Here is a 12,768-nt window from a genome sequence, read left to right as displayed (position 1 = left end):
AGAGAGAGTCTGTAACCATAATTGTATATATCAAATTATTTAATAGGTGCTGGATTATTTACATGATATTATCGTATGTATTTTATTAAAGGGACTATTTGTAAGATTCAGAAATGCTGCTTAACAGCGACGCCTGTGGCCTTGAAATCAACGAAAGTCAGCGTCGAGCTCGCGCTTGCTCGCTCTACATAGACATGAACGAGCATCGCTCAAAACAGTGAGGCGACAGACGTCAGCTAAAACCACAATATCACTCTATATTTCAGCTGCTTGGCAGTAATGTTAGCTGACCAGACGAAGGTCTCTCCATGAATCAATGCTGATCCTAGTGTTGGCTTTTCCTGCTCAGCGCAGGCTTCAGCAGCGGGGCTCCTCAACGAGTTACGTTATCGCCTCCCGACCACAGCCGGCAGCCGAAGACATCGGCACCCGGTCGGTAACGAGACGATAACGTAACTCGTTGAGGAGCCCCGCCACTTTACAAGACACGGAAAACCTCTGTTGGTCTGGAGGAGCTGCAGCATTTATTTCTGCACAAACGTCCCCTGTACATTCACTAGATATTCTCAGAGCTAAACTAACTCTCTGCAGTGTGTAGTGAGCGCGCGTTCACGTCTAGAGGTGGAGCAAGACAGCGAGGACGCGCGCGATGTCTGAGTGAAGAAGAGCAGGCAGCGGAGACGAGGCTCCGGCCACACGCGAGCGCGCATATGCGAAAGCACATTTGTGCCGACCCGCTACATTTATACGCTTAAAAAGTTACAAACAGTTCCTTTAACATGGTATCAATATTTGATTTTTAAATATCACAGTTATCGTCAACACCGGTATATCGTGACACTCCTAGTCACACAGGCCATTTTTCTGCTGAACCAGCTTTTTCATTTTTGATACTTTGATGTATGATGATGTTGATTTTTACATTGTTGTACTGATACTTTTACTAAAGTAAATGATCTGAATACTTCTTCCACCATTGGAAATCAGTGGAATGCCCCTTTAACCGGATCCTACATTTATTCCATTTCATCATAATGAACACAGCAGATGAAAAGTTTGAGTCAATGTTACGGCAGTATTGTTGTTGATGTTCTGACTGAAATACTGTTTATTGGCCCGGCAGGAAACATTAAAGAAAGAACCCAAACTTAAGTTTTAGTCTTTTTATTCACTTCTCCTCTCCTTCTTCCTCCAGTGCCTCCTCGGTTTGTGGTTCAGCCCAACAATCAGGATGGGATCTATGGGAAGGCTGGGATCCTGAACTGTTCAGTAGATGGATACCCTCCTCCTAAGGTCATGTGGAAGCATGCCAAAGGTGCACTAGGTACAGGTTTATCTATGTACTTTTCTCGGCCCATTCTCATACTGATAGGTTCCTACTGCTCATAGTAAATTGGATTAAAATGTAGGGATCCTCCGTTACTTTCATAATCTTCTCTTTCTCTTTCTGTCCAGCGGGTATTGGGAATCCGCAGCAGTACCACCCTGTGCCTCTGACAGGCCGTATCCAGATCATGAATAACGGCTCTCTACTCATCAGACACGTCCTGGAAGAAGATCGCGGCTTCTACCTCTGTCAGGCCTCCAACGGCGTGGGCTCAGACATCAGCAAGAGCATGGTCCTCACCGTTAAGAGTGAGTATACGAACTCGCACGGGCTAATGTAGCAGAGTACGAGTTTTTCACGGCATAAGATGACTGCGGTGAGGCCATCTGGGACGCTTCAGTGCTCCGGCTTTATCAGTCTACACGCACACACGCTCGCTCACTGTCAAACCAATGAGCCAGCTCGCACTACTGTCCCTGTGCTCTGTGGGCATGAACATACACACATGCATGCACGCTGATATATTGGTGATGCAAAGGTGACCATGGACGTAAGAGCAAAACAATAAAGAACAGTGAGAGAGAGAGAGAGAGGAGGGTGTGTGTGTGTGATAAGCAGTGAGGAGGCGAGCAACTGAGCGATTGATCTTTTGACTCCTGGGATCTGTCTGCAGACAATCAAAAACACTTTGAGCTTAATCATTATCCGCAATCAATCTCTCTCATCCTGCCCTTGCTGTCAGTAACACCCTATGTAATGCAATGTGAACATGCATGCACATACACACACGCAGACTGTCCACATCAAGCAGAGCATTATAAGACGGCAACACACTTTGTAGTATGCACTACCATGACCTTACAAAACAGCCATATCCACAAAAGAGATGTTAATATCTGGCTGCTTTTGACATTTGCACACACAGACACGTATAACCAGGTACACATAAATACAACCACTAGTTTGTGCTATCACAGGATTGCCCCCCCCTCCCCTCTCTCTCTCTTCCTCTCCTGCTGGTGTTAGTGTTATTGATTGAACCGTTCCTCTCCTCTGCCTCCCTCAATTCTGTCTGTTTCGCTCAGCGGAGAGGGAGGAAAAGAGGGAGGGCGGGATGAATAAGTGATGAAAACAAAACAGCAGAACCCTCCTCAGATCGGTATTGTGTGTGTGTGTGTGTGTGTGTGTGTGTGCCAGAGAAGATTGTGAGTGATTTTGTGTATAGAGTGCACACGAAAGGTGGAGTGTATCGTCTTTGCCTCTTCATTCACCTAGACCCCAGTGTTAACTATTGGAGAGTGAGAGAGGAGGTTTATTGACTTTACCTCATTGACCATAGCTCTTCATTACTCTACTGCAATGGAACTTGGCTACTGTGAACTCCACCTTTTTAACTCTCCTACCCTTCTCCTCTTTCTCCCTTACTTGCTTATTATCCACTTACACCTTCTTTTACTTCCCCCTCCCTCTTTTATCGGCCTCCGTCATATAATATCCCCCTCATCAATCTGTTTACTGTCACCATTTCCTCTCATTTATCCTCACCTTCTCGTCGTCTCACACTCCATTTCCCTTCTCCTCCTAGTTCCGGCGATGATCACCAGTCACCCCAACACTACCATGGCCAAGAAGGGTCACTTGAAGGAGCTGAACTGCACAGCCAGAGGAGAATGGCCCATCATCATCCGCTGGGAGAGAGGCGACACGGTCATTGACCCCGACCGCAACCCCCGATACTCCATTACCACCAGTCCCAATGAGAAGACAGACGAGGTGTTGTCTACACTCAAGGTGAGAAGCTGTTATATATGGCAGAGCATCTAATTGATGAAAGCAGACAGCAATGTTTTTATGACTCTTATTCAGTTGACAAATAGAGAGCTTTCCCTTTTCTCTTTTGTCTGTTAGAGCTCTGTTTTTATGAGGACGTGCAAAGCATATTCTTATGTGCTGTGTGCTGCAGGGCTGTAGTCAAGACCAACTTATCGAGTCCAAGTCCAAGTCCAAGACCAAGTCCAGTCTAGTCCGTGTAAAGACAAAGTCCAAAGGCAGTCGAGACCAAGTCAAGTCCGAGTCCAGAGCAAATCGAGTTCTGTTCAAGACCATAATAGGCATTATTACACGGCTTTGTTGAATACTGAATTCTGATTGGCCAGTGCTCTACGGTCTGTTATTTCTTTATAGCAGAGCGTTGCTATGTATAACAGACTGTTGCTATGGACACAGTTCTAATTTCGGACTCTGGCGGACCATTTTTGTGTCACGTTATTGATTTCTTAAGTAAGTAGCCGTGTAATAAACGGGATAATGTACAGCTAGCTGGTCATTGTTGTGAAATAAACCCTGACAGGGCGATGCGGCACGGAGCGGAGGGGTGGACCCCGACTGCGACCGGCTCACTGTACATTATCCCTTACATAGTGTCTTTCCAATGCTAATATAGTGATTAATGAGTTAGTTAGATCTATCTATAAACAATATTGAGCTATCTTCTAACATCAAATTAATCAATGCATAGAATTTAGGTTTTCAGACCATTGCAGGTTTCTGCACATAACAATCTGTACAACTGATCCTGAATCTGCAGCCAGGAACAATTATACCAGTTTTCAATAGCCGGGCCAAGACAATTCCGAGTCCAACAAGGCCCGAGACCAAGAGAAATGCAAGACTTCAAATAAGTGGCATCGAGACCAGACTCAAGACCGAGACCGGACTTGAGTACTACAGCCCATATGTGCTGTAAGCTCACTGTTATTGTGTGTGAAATAACGGTGAAACTAGACAGCGTCCATTATCATATCTGTCAGCGTGTTAAAGGTTGTTAACAGTCATGGCCTAACTTATTGTTTAACATCAGTGCGACGTATCATAGTTTGGTATTGGAGTCCAGACCAGCATCTCCTGAATGTTTATCTGTGGGACATCCAGAGTTGCAGCAGCCTAACATATGACACCAACAGAGAATGATGTCTCTTTTTAAGTTAAACTCACTTGTCAAGATTCTGCTCTACCACACCATGTTGGTCATGGCAGCCCCACGTCTACCTTTACTCTCATTTAAAAAAATGAGATGCTTCCGGTGATACTTATCATAGGAAAGACGGAGCTGATGCACGCAGCTGCTGCAGCCTGGTGATGCAGTGTTTTAGGATGATGATACTAAAGAGAGGGTCACCCTGTAACAAGTGGTACTGAAGGAGCTCGGTGATTTAAAGAGGAGCTGAATCATCTGTGTGTCCAGCGAGTTCTGAGGAAGTCACCGTCTCCCCAGCTGGTTTGATGTGTACGAGAGCGTAGAAGCTTGTGTGTGTGTTTTGATCAAGATTTAATCAAGGTTAGTCCAGTGGATTTTGTGTCCGTAAAACAGTGGTTTGACAATATGATGGAACACATACTTATCGCCTTCAAATGACTGTAGGTAGTTAATCATCTGAAAGGGAAGCAGCTAAAGTGACAAAAATAGCACAGAGGGTGGGTCATTTGACGTTTTTCAAGCAGGTAGTTGGTAAAAAAAATGTGAATCTTGACACCAAAAATACAGTGTACCACTAGATTGGTGACACATCCCCAATTGCAATATACGGTCACCGTAAATACCAGACATACACGGTAGAGGAAAAACTCTCACCGGGCCGCTTCTCCATCACAAAGCTGCGCTTTACACACAAAGATAGAGTTGTTTATCTCTCTGACATTTCTCTTTCTACCTTTCTCCCTACAGCTAAAGCCAGCAGAGCGCGAGGATTCAGTCTTCTTCTCCTGTCACGCCATCAACTCTTATGGAGAAGGACGAGGCCTTATCCAGCTCACCGTGCAAGGTAACCATTCCCGCGCACATGCACATACCATATCCTCTTTATATTGATAAAAGCTACACAAACCTGCTCTTCCCTGTTTCCAACCCAAATTGTCTCTCTTTTGGTGCTACCCTCTCCTCCTTTATCTTGCCCTCCTCCCTTTGTTCACTCCCTCTCGTTTAAATCCTCAGAGCCCCCGGACCCTCCAGAGTTGGAGGTGCGAGAAGTGAAAGATCGCAGCATGAATCTCCGGTGGACACAGAGATTTGATGGAAACAGCGTCATTACCTCCTACGATATTGAGTATAAGAACAAGACAGGTAATTGAAAAGAGTGTATTCATCATTTTACAGAAAATGAAGATAGAAAAGTGAATCTAACAGTGGAATAATATGCCGAATTGTTGATGCTTCTTTTCTTTATTTAAAACAGTACAGAACTTATTGAAATTGTCTGTCAAGAATTGTACATGACTTTTCTGCAGGAAGATTATAGGGAAAAATGAGACTTGTGTTCAAAATTGCATACTAACTTTGCGTACTACATACTCAATTAGTACTGCATACTGCCTACTGCCTACTAAATTAACGATTAAGTATGCCATTACCAGCATACTGTTCACACTGAAGTAAACTCAAGCAATATGTCTTCTATGCATCACATGACTGCATCGATCATGACGTCACTGGTCTGAGCTACTGTTGAATAACATTTTTTTTATCACAAATGTAAATCAACATTAGCTCCTCCTCTCAATTTAATATTTATCAGTATTATTTTAAGGCAAATTCAAATTATTAAACATGTTTTCTACAGTACATTATATATGTGAGCTCCTGCGTTTTTCCTCTTAACTCTACCTTAATGTCACTCGCTATTATTCGTAATTATCCAACCGTTAATTATTTTAAACCGTCTGCCTCGCAGTCCGCCATTGGACAGTCTGAAGAGACACAATGCATTTTTTACTTCATACTATGTATGAGTAGTATGTTAGTAAAAGAATCAAGTTTTTTTCGATGATGTGAATTGTGTAACTCTAAATTCTCTTCTTTTTGTTTGTCAGATACCTGGGAGCTAAAGCACGCCACTCGAAACATCTCCCCCACCAACAATCAGGCCAACATAGTGGACCTTCACCCTGCCTCTGTTTACAGCATCCGCATGTACTCCTACAACGCGATAGGCAAGAGCGAGGCCAGCAAGGAACTCACCATCAGCACAGAGGAAGCACGTAAGTATCTTGACAGCACTGCAGTAATGGGAATGTGAGCAAATATTTCACTTATGCTTGTTGTATTAGCTCTTAGTCACTGCATCAGTGTTGACACTAGCATCTGTCCTTGAATGTTTGTATTGAATTTCCATCTCAATGAAACTGAGAAAAACACCTTTGAAAGCTGTAGATCAGAATATTTTAAGGCAACATGAAAGCCACAGAATGTTTGTTCGACAGTAGTGAAATGCCTCCGCCTCAACCCCTCTGACTCTCTCTCTCTCTCTCTCTCTCTCTCTCTGTCTCTCTCTCTGCAGAGCCTGATGGTCCTCCCATGGAGGTGATCCTGCAGCCGGTGACCTCTCAGAGTATCAGGGTCACCTGGAAGGTAAAGTATTTGAATCATCTGCCTTCTAACAGCTATGTACTTCCTCAGAGATTACACTTAAAGGGGCTCTATGTAAGAATCAGAAATTGCTTGCTAACAGTGACACCTGTGGCTGTTAAGTCAAAGACAGTCAGTGTCCTGTTGCTCGCGCTTGTGCTCGCTCTACGTAGACGCGAGCGAGCATCGGTGAAAACAGTGTGGCGACACACACGAGACTGAACGTGATTTACAGCTAAAACCACAATATCACTATATACACCGATCAGCCATAACATTAGGTCAGCATGGGCACCCTGACCGGTCTGCGGCTACGCAGCCCCAGACACAACAAACTGCGATGCACTGTGTGTTCTGACGCATTTCTATCGGAACCAGCATTAACTTTTTCAGCAAATTGAGCTGCAGTAGCTCTTCTATTGGATCGGACAACACGGGCCAGCCTTCGCTCCCTACGTGCATCAGTGAGCCTTGGGTCTGACCCTGTCGCCGTTTCACTGGTTTTCCTTCCTTGGACCACTTTTAGTAGGTCCTGACCACTGCAGACGGGTAATATCCCACAAGAGCTGCAGTTTCTCAGTGGTCTTAATGTTATGGCTGATCGGTGTATTTCACATGCTTGGCAGTAATGTTAGCTTACCTGTCCAATAGGAATTTTGCCAGCTCGGGGTCCGTTTTGACACACAAAACGAAACAAAGGTCCCTCCATGAATGGAAGGCCCGGCCGATGTTGATCCTAGTTTTCCCCCCGAAGTCCGTCACATTCCTGTTTTGCAGACGGGCTTCATTAAATATAACTTTGTTTTTTGGTGCTTCTGTGGAGTTTGTGTTGGAGTCTGAGTTGTGGTGAGGGCTGGGCATTTGTTGGCGTTAACGAACTCCATTTATAACAGAATTTGAGCTATGGTTGCACACTACTAGCCCTGAAGCGGAGCTGAAATTAAAGACACTTGCGAGTGTGCATGTAGTCACATCTGTTAGATTTTTCTGGAAAAAAACGTCCCGCATTCTTCATATTAGAAGGCGTCTACAGGCTGATATAGGAAACTCAGGAGGTCGCAAAAGGTCTCATTTTTTAGGTTTGGTTAAAACCTGTTTACACATAAAAACGATTTTAAAAAGTCTTGCATACAGTCCCTTAAATCACGTTTTTGCTCCTTCCAAAGTAACCTAATGTTTGTTGTCCTGATTCGTTTTCAATGTATTTAGCTTGTGGAGCATGGCTAAATAATCATGCACAATATGAATATTTCTGTTTTCCATCCTCCAGGCTCCCAGGAAGGAGCTGCAGAACGGGGTGATCCGGGGTTACCAGATCGGTTACAGGGAAAACGGCCCGGGCAGTAACGGCCAGTACAGCATTGTGGAAATGAAGGCCACGGGAGACAGTGAGGTCTACACCCTGGACAACCTGAAGAAGTTTGCCCAGTATGGTGTGGTCGTCCAGGCCTTCAACAGAGCCGGCACGGGGCCCTCGAGTTCAGAGATCAATGCTACAACACTGGAAGATGGTTAGGATCACAATAAACAGCACACATACAACATATCTCAGCACGTATGAATGAAAAGGGATTTATTACCTCATGGTTGGTTTATGAGTGTAAATGTGGGCTAGTGACCAGCAGCAATACGGGAACAAAGTTAAACAGCATGGTGTATTAAATACAGTGGAAGAACAAACTGTCAGACCTATGAAGTATCACCCTCTGTCTGCTTTGACTTTGATTCACAGTTAGTGCACTTTTTCTGTTGCCATTGTTCTTTTGGCTGTCTCAATGTCTGATTTATGTCAAATCATGCCATGCTTTGTAACCTAAAATTACTACATCCTCTCTCTTCTCTCAACAAGAGTGAATTTTGGCTGCTGGCATCCGAATGCTTTTTACAAATACCAAGGACACACATAGTCTCAGTCACACAGTGCACTATCAGCAGCGCTGCAGAGAGGATTGAGTGATCCCTGTACAGTGAGACATGCAGAGATACTGCGTTGAGTGAATGGATGAATGAATGAATGAATGAATGAACTACAAAAGCACTCAGGGAGCAGAAAACTCTTCCTAAGCTGCACAATCCTGAACAATGTTTAGACATTTTGTAAACTGCAACTGACTGTGAGTATGCAAGAAAATACACATAATGATTCAGGTAAGTGTAGTAGTAGCACAATAGAAAAAAATGTTCAACAATTCCCAGTTTTGCAATCTTAAGAAATCTTTTGAAAGAAATAATTTTTCTCAGATTACACATCTCTATCCGAACCAAAAACAAATCTCTTGCTTTTTCCAAACTACCTTCTTCCAAATTCAAAGGAAATCTGCAAACACGTTATGAGATATCTTCTTAAATAAATTATAAAGAAATGGGGCTTGGTGGAAGTATTGAAAGAAGTCACTTTCTAGATCCATATTTAGTATCGCTAGAAAGAAATGTTGACTTTTTTTTTAAACATAAGTGATCACCAGTGTTCTCGAGACCGGTCTCAAGCCAATGTTTTTGAAAGTCTCGGTCTCATCTCGGAATAGACTGCCTTTTTACTTGGTCTTGTCTCGGTCTCGGACAAAGAGTACTCAGAATTTCATTTCAAGACCACAACATGCATGTGCATTGTCTGATTTATTTGGTAATCATTACTGTGATTGGATATAAAACTTCCTGCTTCAAATGCAAGCAATACCTTGACTCTAATTTTAAATTTTCATAACCGTTAATGGCTGTCACCCCTCCCCTCTCCCCTTCACACGCAGAGCAGCAGATGAGCGGCTCTCGTTCTTTGGAGGCAGACCATTAAATAGCAAAATATAATGACAAACATTGCCCGAAAAAGCCGATATATTCTACCAATGACCCAACCCTATTCTCAAGTCAAGTCAATTTTATTTCTACAGCCCAATATCAGTGGGCTTTATAATCTGCACAGGATACGACACCCTCTCTCCTTTACAGTTCGACCCTCTCATCGGATGAGGAAAAAATCCCCCAAAAAAAAACTTTTAACAGGGAAAAAATGGAAGAAACCTCAGAAAAGGCAACAGAGGATGGATCCCTCTTCCAGGACGGACAGATGTGCAATAGATGTCATGTGTATAGAGTAAAAACATTATGAAAATACAACATATGACAAAATAAAAATTATACATATAATGTGAAACATATATGAAGAGATGGATCCAAGAGATGTCGAGCAGTTTCCAGGTGTCGCCAAACAGATAGAGCATGAGCAACATGACCTCCTCACCACCATGGAACTGGAGGACGGCGGTTCTCAATCCCTTAAAGTCTTGGTCTTGTCTCAGTCTCGATACATTCTAGTCTTGGTCATGACTTGGTCTTGGTTTAAGTTGTCTTGACTACAACAATGGTGATCACAAATCTAGTAGTTCCTCAAAAATATGAAAAGGGAAACATGTACATGAGGTTTTAAGGAAGAGGCTGGTGTAAAGCATAAAAGCATGGGAGGTTCACTTGGACTTCATTTAGTTTGTGGATCGGAATTCCAAAGGCTATAATTTACCCACCAATGACCCCTTTTCCTTTTATGCATTTCTTGTAAAGCCATATTTTCTCCAGCGTTAATTGACTTTTGGCCACTAAGGAGCTGAATAAATCCAAAACATGCTGACATATGTTAACAAGATGCTGATTAATGCATCTTTAAAAGAAAAAAAAGCCCTCAACTCTTAAGTCATGATCATCATATTCTCTCAAGAAGACTTTGAAATATTGTTCCTCTTTATTCTTTAGTGTTGAGCTGCGCTTAATTCAATTAATCTGTACATGAAACAGACATTTTTTTTCAACTAATGCCGCCTCTCTCAATCGCTATCATACGTCATCCACATTTGTTTTTTCTCCCAATACAAACAAACACACACACACACACACACACACACGTCACATACATACTTGTCCACCCAGTGAACAGTTGGCTGAGCGCCATTGGTCCAGAGCAGACAGAGCCCTCCAGTTCTTCCCTATGGCTGTCACCGTGGCGACAGTGATATTGATGGCCATTATGATAATAGTGATAACAACAAGCATACTAAAAATAATTATAATTAGCTTGTCTCTCTGTCTGTCTCTCTCTCTCTCTCGTTCCCTCCGCTGCTTCCTGCTGTAATTATCCACAGCTGAGCGCATTGTCTCTCTGCTCCCTCTTTTCATCTTTTTCTGCCCTTCACTTGCTCCCCTTGCTTTTAACTCTCTTCCTCCCTTCCTCCCTTCTTCCTCTGCCCCTCATCCCCCTCACCCTCATCTCCTCCTCCCTGTAGCCCCAGTCCAAAACTGCCTTTCATTGTGTTCCTGTATTCTCCATCTTTTTTTAGTCCAAACTTATGCACTTATAGTATGTATGCAAGGTTATTTTATGCATCAGCAACCTTAGCACTGATTTGTTATACTCTTTTCTTTACCTCTCATTTATCTGTTTAACCCTACGTACGCCCTAATGCTGGCAATTTGGAGGCACATGGAGCCAGCTCACCTTTTTTGTTCACATCCTCTTTCTATCCTTATATCTCTTCTCGTAAAGGTTTGACGGTGAAGAATCTGTTTTTTGCCTTCTAATTTATTAGCCTAAAGGTTTATTCATGCAAAACCCTGTTTTCAGTTTTCTAATCCTCCTTTCTCCTCTCCCTCCCTTCCTCCGTCCTCCTCCACCACCTCCTCTCTCTTCACCAGCTGCAGAGAAATTCCCTGGTGGACTTGGCCCAATCTCTCTCTTTCATTGCTCTCTGTCTTTCACCCGGCTCTCTTCCTCTCTTCCTGCCCCTCCTTCCCTCACAAGTTGACTTCTGTTCATCTTCAACAGTGTGCGTTATTCAAAGCCTGAAAGACTAATGGTCAGCGGTAGCCAATAGAAGAGACACCTGGACCGGTGGGGACAGAAGGAGGCTTGTACAGAGAGAGAGAGATGGTGGTTGTAGAGATGGTCCTATACATCAGGCTGGACGCATGTTGTGAGCTTTTTATCTATCGCTGGCCTGTTTACTCGCTTCAGGTTTGATATGGAAATTTGGGGTCTCAGAGAGGGTGTATTTATTTATTTATCAGCTAGCCAATGCAGTCCTAATTTTGAGGAGACAATGGCAGCCTTTGCTTTAAAAATAATCTACATCTTCCCAATTATTAATCTCTTAAACCCCACTGACCATGTGAGCGACCAGTCATTACCAGCAGCGACAGAGATGCTGGTATTGTTTTCACCTCTGTGTGTGTGTGTCATCATGGCAAAATGTGGTCCTGGAGACACCTACTGTAGCAGCAACTACCGCAGAAGTGCTTTTGAGTATTTTGCCAAGTGTTTATATGTCTGTCTGTCTGTTTGTGGACAGATTTTGTCACCGTAAGTGACTGCAAGATGCAAGATGCAGTCACAAAACTTTACTGGTGTATAGTTGAGATTGAAATGAAGGTTGAGTTTGAAGATGGGTGTGGTCCAAGTACGGTTACCAGAAGTGGAGGGGTAGGAAGTGGAGAAGGGGCCATTAGCCCCCCATTACACGCCCCCCTGGCCCGATTTGGGCGTCGCGGCTTGAAACAAAAAATATTTCAATCCCACAGAGGTTTGTTTTAAACGGTAGTGGAGATCCAAAAATATTCATAGATCCCAAATATGTCAGGTAACATCTTGGATGCAGAAGACATTGAAACGATGTTTTTTTCCAACCTTAAAGCTACCTAAAGGGGAAAGTAAGTTTAAGTTTATGAAAAATAAATATAAACTCTTGAGAAATGTGTAAAAAAATTGTGCACAAGACATCTAGAATATTGGGTTTTTAATATTTCACTCAGCTTAAACATCATATAGCTTCAATGAAGAGCTCGAACAAGCTGATAGAGAATATATGTGGAGTATAATCACAGTGTGGAATAAGATCATTTTCAAACCTTGACAGGATTAAAGAATTCCTTTATTTTCTCCGTTTTATCCACGTTTAGCTCAGTCATCAAACAGTGTGATTGTTTTTCACCCTTCAATGAACAGACCGTTCTTATTGAATTAAACTGTGAATTACATAAGGTTAGACATAAACTGAAG

General features: G+C 43.1%; 1 protein-coding gene across 2 annotated transcripts in view; it reads left to right on the top strand.

The window, feature by feature from the left end:
- LOC119491224 (Down syndrome cell adhesion molecule-like protein 1 homolog) overlaps positions 1–12,768 on the top strand; it is a 118,523-nt gene that overhangs the window by 83,448 nt on the left and 22,307 nt on the right. Inside the window, exons 11-18 of one of the 2 annotated variants that reach the window (XM_037775007.1) lie at positions 1,196–1,315; positions 1,456–1,635; positions 2,913–3,118; positions 5,052–5,148; positions 5,319–5,447; positions 6,194–6,361; positions 6,661–6,731; positions 7,999–8,239. In XM_037775007.1, coding sequence (XP_037630935.1) covers positions 1,196–1,315; positions 1,456–1,635; positions 2,913–3,118; positions 5,052–5,148; positions 5,319–5,447; positions 6,194–6,361; positions 6,661–6,731; positions 7,999–8,239 — 1,212 coding nt within the window. Of the gene's footprint in view, positions 1–1,195; positions 1,325–1,455; positions 1,636–2,912; positions 3,119–5,051; positions 5,149–5,318; positions 5,448–6,193; positions 6,362–6,660; positions 6,732–7,998; positions 8,240–12,768 lie in introns of both variants that reach the window. The other variant, XM_037775006.1, reaches the window with a different exon arrangement.

This window comes from Sebastes umbrosus, chromosome 7, assembly GCF_015220745.1.
Source record: "Sebastes umbrosus isolate fSebUmb1 chromosome 7, fSebUmb1.pri, whole genome shotgun sequence".
Taxonomy (NCBI): domain Eukaryota; kingdom Metazoa; phylum Chordata; class Actinopteri; order Perciformes; family Sebastidae; genus Sebastes; species Sebastes umbrosus.
This window is presented reverse-complemented; position numbering and strand designations above follow the sequence as displayed.